General features: G+C 44.4%; 1 protein-coding gene across 1 annotated transcript; it reads left to right on the top strand.

Moving 5' to 3' along the window:
• Window positions 1-45: 45 nt before the first annotated feature.
• On the top strand, window positions 46-10,702 carry KCTD7 (potassium channel tetramerization domain containing 7). Its single transcript, XM_084218940.1, has 6 exons — window positions 46-74; window positions 1,894-2,126; window positions 4,110-4,302; window positions 4,973-5,142; window positions 7,609-7,787; window positions 8,625-10,702. The coding sequence occupies exons 2-6, from the start codon at window positions 2,107-2,109 to the stop codon at window positions 8,999-9,001; spliced, it is 939 nt and encodes a 312-aa protein (XP_084075066.1). The 5' UTR covers window positions 46-74; window positions 1,894-2,106; the 3' UTR covers window positions 9,002-10,702.
• The last annotated feature ends 629 nt before the right edge of the window (window positions 10,703-11,331 follow it).

Here is an 11,331-nt window from a genome sequence, read left to right as displayed (position 1 = left end):
TACGTGACGCGGGGGCGCGGCCGCTCCCCCCGGGCCGGAGCGGAGCCGCAGCCGCGGCCGCGGGCGGGCAGCAGGTGAGCGCGGGCGGGGACGGCCGGCCCCGCTCCCCTCAGCCCTCCCTCATCCCCTCCATCCCCGGCGGGGCTTTGCCCGCGGCCGGGGCTCCGGTACCGACCCGCGGCAGGTGAGGGAGCGGCGGGGAGGCCGCGGGGATGGAGGGGTGAGGGGAGCGGAGGGACGGCGGCCGGGGCCAGCTCCTCGCGAGCGGTGTCGAGCTGTGTCACCCTGGCAATGTGAGAGTTAATTTCTAATTAGTTATGAATGAATTATTGGTTATTTCCCTGACTGTTGGCGTGCCCGCCGCCTGGTTTGTGCTGCCCCATCCAGGCGCTGTGGTGGTGATGCCTGTGCTCCTCACAGCTGTCAGACGGCTCCGAGCTCTGAGAGCCGCGGGATTCCCTGAGGGGCAGTGGCAGTGAGAGAGCCCCGCTGTGCCGAGAGCCGTGAGATTCCCTGAGGGCCAGTGCCAGCCCCGCTGTGCCAAGAGCCGCGGGATTCTGTGAGGGGCAGTGCCAGCCCCACTGTCCCGAAAGCCGCGGGATTCCATGACGGGCAGTGCCAGCACCAGTGGGTGCAGCCCCGGTGTCCTTCAGCCATGGTCACTCCAGCCCCCGGCCAGGTGTCCCTGCTGGCCTGCAGGGTCACTGGGATGGACACTCCCATTCTGCCCATCCACACACTCTGTCTTTGCTCTCAGCTGCAAAAGTTGAGTTACACTGCCCTTTCATCATACTCTGTGGTGTTTGTGACTAGAGATGATGGGATTTTACAGTCCCGGATTCTCCAGGCCAATGTATAACACAGTTTATTGCCCCTCTTCCAGGGTGTTTCTTTGCTGCTCTGACACAGATTCATTGGAATTTACTGGATGTTGTGTCTTCACACAAACCTTACAATCATCTGTGTCTCTTAAAGTTGGTGATGCAGACACTGCTAAATAGGTCTCATTCTACCCCAGCTTCTCTTTAAAAGGGGGGAGCCTTCTAACAATCCAGTTGGTGTCTCCCCAAAAAAGCACATCCCACAGAGTTATCTTTGAACTCTTTTTTTTGTGTGGGACTCCTGCAATAGGTTCATACATCAGAACATTGATAGAAAAGCCTTTGACTGTATAACCATTATGTTATGTCATTTTTTGTTGGTCTGTAACTTTATTGGGGTTGTAACTTTGCCAGAACTAGTGCAACCTTAGAAAGTATTTAAGAAAAAGTTTAAACCAATAGGGAGAAGTTGAGATAGCAACTTGAAAAGCTTTTATAAATCTCAGCATCAAGCCCAATTCAAGGGTTGCTGTCACTCTCTGGGGAATGAAGGCAAACTGGCAGGGCCAGCTCATTTACTGAGCTTTCTTTGCTGTGTGTGGGACAATATCTGAGTTGTCCCCAACAATGCTCCAGGAAGCAATCCCTGCTTTTAAATGACAGGTGGAAGGACTGGAAGGAGGCATTTCTGATAGAGTTGCATGCTGCTGACGTGATATTTGATTTAATGATAATTTTATTTATTGGCAGTGTTTTCTGTTGATCTAGACCTAGATGTATTTGAAATGGAGTAAATTACTTAGTTTAAATAAATAAATTCTGTAAACTTAATGAGAGATTTAAGAAAGGAATATTTCTACACATAGTTAAAAATAATTATTGCAGGTGCTTTGAGTGCAAAGAAATAGATCAGCTCAAGTTTGGATGGGGCTTGGAGCAGCCGGGTCTGTGGACATGACAGGGAGTGGAACTGGATGATCCTTAAGGTCCAGTTCAACCCAAACTATTCTGGGATTCAGATGGGTGTGTTTTCTTCATGAAATGCAGAGGTTAACTTGTGGTTTTCTTTCAGGAGGACTCTGCTCCTGTCAGCACAATTCTGTTTCACTGCTCCCTGGGTGGACAGGTGAAGCCAACCTAGAGAGGGACATCACTCACCTTTTAATGAACGACAAAAAACAGGTTCAACTTGTCAGTCATTGATCTTTTTATTGCCACTCCTTGTTCTCAAAATCCTGCTCTCATGATGGCCTAAACCTCATTGCTGAGGGGTTGTTCTGTGTGGATGTTCCAATGGCACAGAAGGTTGGTATCCTGAGCACAACATAATTAATGCTGTCTCGTGGCTTTTTTTCTTAAACCTTGGTGTCATATTGAAGGAGATTATGAAAGGGAGAAAAATCTCTTTCTCTCAGGCTCTAGCTCTCTTAGGAAAGAGGCCCTTTTTGGTGCAGTGCCAAATGGATGAACTTAGCCCAAAAACCCATTCTGTGGTCAATAATGCTGAAATAGTTAATGGAGTGAATGTTGCTTATTCACATTAAACTCCATTTAGTGAAATCTATGGGACATCCTTGAGAAATGCAGACAAAGAACACATTTTTGGTCAATCTTTTGTTCTTTTGAGTACTCTAAAGAGAACCAGAAATAGCAGCCAAAGCACTGGTGTCAAGTGGCAGCTTTATAAATAATACTTCCACAGTAAACACAGGCTCACTCTCAGTTTTTGACTGTGCATCTTATAAATGCTGATCTGCAAGCTTTTTCTGGCTGATAATTAGTTTACCTCCCTAAAGGAATCCCTAGCAAAAGAATCTTTCATTTATATTGTGTCTTTTCTTTATCTGTGAGGCATAGTTGAGCTGTTTGGATAGCTGATGATGTCAGAATAAAATTTGGTTTAGGACAAATATCAAAATTGTTAATAGGGTGTGGCCCTTCAGATGCTCTTCCATCCCTATTTATCTGCATTGGACTGGGGTGGAAAAATTATTATGAACTGTAGAGAAGAGAAATTAAATCCCTCTCTGAGCTGAGCCAACCCTCTAAATGATGTTTGGAACTTCACATTAGCTACTTATCTGTGTTTATTAGGGTGTTAAACAGGGTCTACAATTCATCTCCAGATTTTGGGGAAAGAAGGCTGTGGACACTCCCACAGAATGTGGAGATTTTGGTCAGATCAGGTCTCCATAAAGTACCTGTTTTGCTCAGGAGCATCCCAGCTCTGGCTGGGTTCATTCTGAACTCAATATTTCCTTTAAGAGCTGAGATCTAACAGTGTGCACAATCACTGTTAGCACCACTATTAAGGCAGATTTTTTAATGTCATTTTTTCTTGCTGATTTTGAGGGGAAGCATCCTTGAGTTAATAAATAAATATGCCAGATGTGCTTGTGCAAACAATCCTCTTTCTATTTTTTTATAGTGATTTGAGAGAAGGTTTGGAGGGGGATAAAGCCTCTGGTGGTGAAATGTCTTTGTTAGGGAGTTGCAATGCTGCTGGAGACACCCTGGGAACAGGGATTTTACATAACACAGTGTAAGGAGAGCAGCGGGCTTCTCTTCCAATTATTATTTTTACCGTGCAGTCTGTCAGTGCATCCCATTGTCCCGCTGAGGATGAACTGAGAAGCCTTGGAGGTGTTAAATTCTGTTGATGATTAGCAGCGTGCTAAGGAGAGTTAAATATTCGTGTCTCTCGTGCTCGTCCGTGTGTGCTGTGCTGCGATGCAGCGGGCAGGGAAACGCCTGCTCTCCTCGGCTGCTGAGAAATCCCGGTTTTCCCATTTCCCCGGGAATTCCAGAGCCCGGCCGAGCCCTCCCCGTGCCCGTCCCCTCCGCCGGCGAGCGGCTGAAGGTGACAGACGGAGCCGGGTGTCGCCAATGTGGCAGGGACGCGTCCCTGCATCCCGCCCCTGGCAGGGCCGTGTTCCTGCATCCCGCCCCTGGCGAGGGACAGGCTGGGACAGCGGCCACCCAAATTCTCCCAGCAAATGACATTTTCCTGCAAAGCCGCGCCGGAGCCAATCGCTCCCTGCACCGTGCAGCCAATGGATGCCGGGCTCTTCCAGCCCCTGCCAGCGGCTCGGCGGCTGGAGGGCCTTGGACCAGCTGTGCCGGCGGCATTCCTGCCCGCAGCCTCTCCGGGGGTGCCTGGCATCCCTGCTCCTCCTTCTCCCGGGAATAACGCCGCTGCTGCGGGGAGCGCTCGGGGTGACGCGGCCGCTGCGGGGAGCGCGCCGGCGATTGGGGTAATTCGGGTGATTAATTTGGGTCTCCCTTCAGCACTGCCACGGCCTCCTACTCAGCAGAGCTGCTCCGCAGAGCCAGAGGGATGGTGGTAGTCACGGGGCAGAACAAAGTGAGTGCCACCCCGGATGATGCCATGTCGAGCTCGGATGCAGAGGATGATTTCCAAGAGCCGGCCACTCCCACCGCCACCCAGGCAGGACAAGCGCTACCTCTGCTGCCCCAGCAGGTAAGAGCTCACCTGAGACGGGGATGATCACGGCAGCACAGACTGCTCAGGTGCTGAGGAATTCAGCATTTCCTTGTGGGGCTTAACACGTTTGAATAAAACTCAGTCTCTTGAATGTATTTGAGTAGCTCGTCAGCTTTACTTACAAGTTCCATCCAGGTTTGGACTTGAGACATGCAATTAAGTGTTTATTCTGGTAATTAAGGCAGCCTGGGGTGTGATAGTAAGATTTTAGGCCTGATGTAAACAAATGTAATTTTTTTTTTTTCCAGTCTATAGTATAGTCTGGTTGTGTAAAGGAACCAGCAGAGTGCAAGTCCCAAGGTTGACCTGAGATTACTTCCCTTTTTTTTCTCGCTGTGTAAGGCTGGGGAAGGAGTTTTATTTTGTTCTTTCCCCCAAAAGACTCAAGAGAGGAGGCATTAATATCTCGACTATCTGCCACTCCAGCTGAGTGATTCTTGCTGTTTCAGATTCCCAGCTACAATTAAACCACTCCCTGATTCCTCCCAGCAGCCAAAGCATCCAAAATTTCGCCCCTCAGAGCTCCCTGATCTGTGGCACTGTGGCAGGAACCACACACTGGCAAACCGCAAGTGCCTTTCTGAAGCTGCGCTGTCACCTGCAGAGGAGCAGCAGCTCCTTTCTGATGTCCTGGTTGCTTTTGCAGTTCCCAGAAGTTGTCCCACTGAACGTGGGGGGGATGTTTTTCACCACCAGACTGTCCACGCTGCGCAGGTACGAGGACACCATGCTGGCAGCCATGTTCAGCGGCAGGCACTACATCCCCACGGACGCCGAGGGCAGGTACTTCATCGACAGGGATGGCACCTACTTCGGGTATGTGTTCTAGTGTGGTTTTGTACTCTTTGTATCCCAGTATTTTCCCCAAATGATTTACCCGAGATTGTACCCCCCTCCCTTTACCTATGTAATCCCTTTCCTTTGCTGAGGTCATCCCCAAATCCCTACCCTGGCTCTCTGTCAATCTCAGCATCCCATCTCCTCCATCTAGAACTTTCTGTCCAGGACATTGAGTGATTACCAGAGGCTAGGAGTCAACCCCCAAGTGTTTCTCCATACACTGTCCCAAATGTCCATTTCCCAGTTTCCACACCTTAATTTTTCTTATTGGTCAGTACATGTTATCTACTTTCGGTTTCCACCCCTTCCTGAAATAAACCTTGGATGAACCCCTGCTAAGACTCAGCCCTTTTGTCCTCTACCCATGTCTCCAGTGTCTCTTCTGCTGCAAAGGCGACCAGCCTGGCTGCCCTCAGCACCCTCGGGGCACGAGAGTGTCCCCTGCTGTCCCCCTGTCAGGGCTGGCCGGGCTTCCCGAGGGGCTCCCAGAGAGACAGAGACAGCTACGTACAGACCCTCAGGGCTTCTGTGGCTGAAATGACTTCTGAGCTATTAGAAAGTCTTTTTTTCTAGCCTTGTGACCTAAGAAGAAGTTGAGATTCGTTGGTTTTGATCTTTAAGGTTGTTTATTTTTTTTCATTTATTACATTCTTTCTTTGACCTGCGGAGATTTGTTTAGCAGGCACAGCGACTGCCTTTGGGGTGGTGTTAGCTTTTTATACTAAGAACTATGTGTACTTTATCTACAATAATTTTCTAATACTTATCACTTATATTAGACAGTTTGTTTTCATTCTAAACTAATCAAAAAGTGTCACCAGCACAGCAGAAGAAGGAGGACAAGAAGAAGGAGAAGGACAGGATACACTTAGATTTCTCTATCTTGCTTCTTGAACCCCATTCTAAATCCTTACAATTTTACTTTTTCACTTTGTGACAAATTAACTATCATTCTACTCAGACTTTTGTGGCTTGTAAATCTTCACACAGTTGGTAATTTTTTCCATGGACTAAAATGGCACAGGTGTTTTTGATTCTCTGCCAAGGTCTCTGAGCCCCTTACCAGGGTCTTGAATCATCCAGGGCAGCCAGAGGAATGTCCTGGGTCCTGACACAGACCCTCAGGGCAAGCTTGGGAAGTCCTTACTGAAAACTTATTTTTAAGCTTGTTTTTAACAATTCATTTCCTTAAAGTGCAGTATTTCATGTTGCACACCTTTAAAGCATCACAGGAGTAACTGCAGTCAAAAATTCTTAAATGGGATATAAATGCTAAAATAAAGTACAAGCCTGTAAATAATTTATTTTTCTAAATTATTTTTGTTAGTAGTGCCATATTCCTTCACCTCCAGGATTCCTTCCTTCCTGCTCAAATTTTATTTTATTTTTAATTAAACTAACCATGATTACTAATGCTTGAATGTTTGAATTGGGGTGAGATTGCTAAAAAAGGGGATCAGTGTTCATGGGTTCAGGTCTTTGCCCAAAGCACACATTGCAATTTATCCCAAATTTCTTGTTGCTCCTTTATAAACATTTCCTTATTGCCTTCAACAGAGGAGCACTGAATTATTTTCAAAGCACTTTTGGGTTGTACCATAATATAGGACAGAGATAGATTTAAGCCCCTGTATTCATTCTAAAATAATTCTGTCTTTACATGAGGCAGTTGTTGGAAAACCAATTCATTTGTGATGTTATCAACCTCATTGAAAATAACCTGGAACAGAGAGCCAGGTTAGCGTGTGCTGTATTTGTTGTCATTCTAATATTGCAGTAATGCTTCTTTAATTTGATAAGGTTTTCATGGTTAACACTTATAAAGTGATTTTTTTGTTTATTTGATAAGGGTTTTGTTGGTTAATACTTATAAAGTGATTTCTTTCTCTGTCAAATGATCCTGTTGCTGAACAGTGTTTCAGAACTACGAGGAAATGTTCTGTCTCTTTTTAAAAAATTCTGATTACTGTCCTGGAAATGGCCCTGATCTGTGATGAGAAACCTCCTTTGCAGATGTCCCATCCATTCAGCTGGATCTGTGTGAATACAATGTCCATGAAAATTATTCTCTGGGAAAATGCAGAAGTTTATTTTGTCCCAGACCTAAATTTGAAATGCAGTGACCACAATTTCTTTCCCATGAAACACTCTGGCCTCTTCTGTGTTATAAATGGTTTCCTCCACAATGAATGTTTGGTTTAAAATCCACTGATATTTTTTCAAATGAGTTTTGACATCAGCTGAGGCAAAATGTGAAATAATGGCTTGGAAACCTGAACGTGGCAAACTTTTGCAAACAAATGTTGGGAATAATGCTCATTTATTTCAGTTACTGTCTCAATAGAGCAAACAGTGAATATCCAGCATTTCCTGTCCTTTCCCACCTGCGGCAGTTTTGGCAGAAATGTGTTTGTTAATGATATTTTTGCCCTTTTTTTTTAGAGACATACTAAACTTCCTACGATCTGGTGACCTGCCCCCCCGAGAGCGAGTGAGGTCAGTGTACAAGGAAGCTCAGTATTATTCCATAGGACCCTTGCTAGACAATCTAGAGGATATCCAGCCTCTTAAAGGAGAAAAAGTTAGACAAGCTTTCCTGGGCCTAATGCCATATTACAAAGGTAAATAAACTAAGTAGCACTGACTGTTTCTTCTAGTGGGATTCCAGTGTTAAACCTCATGCTTTCAGTCTGCTCCCAGCTCCCAGATTGATCCCATTGCAGCTGGAAAGTTTATTCTGTATTTCTTATGCTGTTTGGATCTCTGAGGTCTCCACATCCTGCTGCATCCAGGGCATGGATTTGTATGCTTAGAAGGGAGCAAGGTTAGGCTGCAATGTTATCAAATGAGAGGGTTTGTCTGCATTTGTTCTGTCAGGACTTGCAAGTGAATAAACTTGGCCTTGTAGTGAGGCCAGATAACTTGTGCATGTAATAATGCCACCAAGCTCACCGGATAACCAAGATTTATTTGACTCTTCTATATTATATATAATAGAATATATAATATTTTATATAATTTTATTACATGTAATTATTTTATGCAATTATATAATATATTAATTATGTAATTACATAATATATTAATTAATATATATTTATATTTTAAGGCCACCAAGCTCACCAGATAATGGAGATTGATTTTATTATTTTATATCTTATATAGAATAGATATAATATCATATATCATTTAATTATATATAATTATTATATATGTGGTTATATTATATAAAATAAAATACATTAATTATGTAATATATTAATTTATATATATATATTTTATATAATAAGGCCACCAAGCTCACCAGACAATGGGATTGATTTGATTATTCTATATTTTGCCACATGCTGCTAATATGATGCTGAGAACAGCTGCAGTGCCACGGTTCACATGAAGTAATTGCTTTTGATCTCTTTCCCTCGGCCCTTCCTCGGGACCCTCGTGTGTGTCTCTTGCAGACCACCTGGAGCGGATCATCGAGATCGCCAAGCTGCGCGCCATGCAGAGGAAGGCCAGGTTTGCCAAGCTGAAGGTGTGCGTGTTCAAGGAGGAGATGCCCATCACTCCCTACGAGTGCCCCCACTTCAACTCCCTGCGCTTCGAGCGCAGCGAGAGCGAGGCCAAGCTCTTTGAGCACCACTGCGAGGTGGACGTGTCCTTCGGGCCCTGGGAGGCCGTGGCCGACGTCTACGACCTCCTGCACTGCATCGTCACCGACCTGTCGGCCCGCGGCATCACCGTGGACCACCAGTGCATCGGCGTCTGCGACAAGCACCTCATCAACCACTACTACTGCAAGCGCCCCATCTACGAGTTCAAGATCACCTGGTGGTGAGCCTGGGGCACAGCAAAGGTCAGGGGACTCCCCCAGGACAAATGTGCTTTCAAAGTCACCTGGTGGTGAGTGCGGTGGCACATCGAGGGCTGATTGGACTGCTAGAGGACAAATGTTCTTCCAAGAGCATTGGAAGAACGTGGCGGTGAGTTGTGGTGGCACTGAGGGGTGAGAGGACTCCTAAAGGACAAATGTTCTTCCAACATCGCCTTGTGGGGGGAGACTGAGGGGTGAAAGGATCCTAAAGGACAAATGTTCTTTCAAGATTATCTTATGGTGAGTGTGGTGGCACATTGAGGGCTGAGAGGACTTCTAGAGGACAAATGGTCTTTCAAGATCATCTGGTGGTGAGTTGTGGTGGCAGAGAGGGGTGAAAGGACTGCTAAAAGACAAATGTTCTTTCAAGGTCACCTTGTGATGGTAGATCAAGGGGTGAAAGGATCCTAAAGGACAAATGTTCTTTCAAGATCATCTTATGGTGAGTGTGGTGGCACGGCAGGGGATGAAAGGACTTCTAGAGGACATCAAGATCGCTTGGTGATGGATGTGGTGGCACTTAAAGGACAAATGTTCTTGGCAGTTGCCTTGCTGCTCACATTCCTTGGGATCAGCCTGCTGGCAGGGGTTGGGAAAACCTCTGGAAATTTGAAAAACCAGCCTGAAATCAGACTGTTGGCTCAGGTACCTTAACAAGGCACAAAACAAAATCACCTCATGCAAAGGATGGAGGGGAGTGGCTGAACATCTGCCCAAAGGTGCCACCAACCACGTGGCTTCAGGATGGAATTGCAGATTTTTCCTGCATTTTTGGGAATCTGGGGTGCTACTAAAGCTGATGTGTCAGTTTTACCCTCTTAGAAATGTTTTAGTTCCTCCTCCAGCTTTATAAAGTTTGAGTCACACCCAGCACAAAGATCTGGAAATGTCATTTTGATGTACTAGATAATTTAAAAAAAAAAGAGTACTCCTTATATATTATTAATTGTTGTCAGGGTTAAGCTGTATTTCTTTTTTAATTAAGATTCTACGTTGTGAATTATAATGTTGTACTTTAATTATTTCTGTTGTTATCAAAAGGAATAGCAGATCTGGAATATATTCCTTAATGCTTTTAGGAATAATAACTGTTCATGGAAGACTTGTGCCTGTTTTTAGCCTTAGAAATTTTAAATGTTTACAATATCTACAAAAATAAAAAAGCTCTTTAGAATCAGGTAATTTGCAAAGGCTTTTGGTAAATGAGAAAACCCTGTCTGTATGTTCCTATTAGCAGTAGTAAGAGGAATATTTAATGTATATTATTTTATTACTGACTCTTTTTACATTCTGTGATATTAAACTTTATTTTAGACTTAAAGTCAGATGATGTTAGACAAGTGCTTCCTTCCTCTCACCTTCGTCAGACAATTAAATCTTAATTTTATCCTTCTTCTTGACCCTTCTTGGTGTCATAGAAGGAAAAACAAAATTCAAACTTCATATTCAGATACTTCTCCACTCCTAAGCAGTAGGAAATTCCTTTCCATGCTGGAAGAGGCAGCCACTGCAGAATCATATTTTCTTCAGAAGGTCATTTTTGTACTTCTGACATGAGCATCCCCATCCCAAATTTCAACTACTGAACTCAGCCCAAAACTGAGAGGGAGAAAAGTCTGAAAATCTTACTGTTTTATGAGGTACAGAAAACTCCAACCCCCTTGAAGGAGCTTCAAAATAATCCTAAAGAGAAAGAAAAAGTATTTAAATTTGGGGTTTTCAGATGTTCAGAATTAGAGACATTTACAATTTCAGATTACAATGAGAACTGCAGTATTACTGCAATTTTCAGTGTTTTTTTCAGTGTTTTTTTAACCACTTCCCATAAATGTATTTACAGAACTCTGGTTGGAATTCCAGCACTCCTTGCAGAAATGGATCCCAATTTGCTTTTCACAGTGTGTTTTCTGGTTTGGCTTTTGGAATTTCCCTGCTGTTATTCAGGAGAAGCTGTGATGACAAAATTCCTGTTTCAGTCATTTTGTTACTCATTAATATTTTGGATTTTGTAACTTTTTCCTGTTCATTGCTTAAATAATTAAGGAAGGCACCCAAAAAAGAGAAAATGAAAATCTTGGTCTGTATCAGCTGTCTTAATCCAAGTTCTCATCCTCCTGAAGACATTAAGTGCAATACTGGAAAGGAAAACATGAATTTAAGCCCACAAGCTTTAATTAGTGCTGGGATTTGTGATTTGTTCAGGTTAACAAGATTTTAATTGTTCCAAGCAGTCTTTGTTTACAAGGATGTAGCTGCTCTTGCCCAGCCTGTGCTCATTTTTTGACAGAAGCAGA

Source organism: Fringilla coelebs, assembly GCF_963513975.1.
Source record: "Fringilla coelebs genome assembly, chromosome: 20".
NCBI classification, from domain to species: domain Eukaryota; kingdom Metazoa; phylum Chordata; class Aves; order Passeriformes; family Fringillidae; genus Fringilla; species Fringilla coelebs.
Note: the sequence above shows the minus strand (reverse complement) of the source record. Positions and strands in the feature narration are given on the sequence as shown.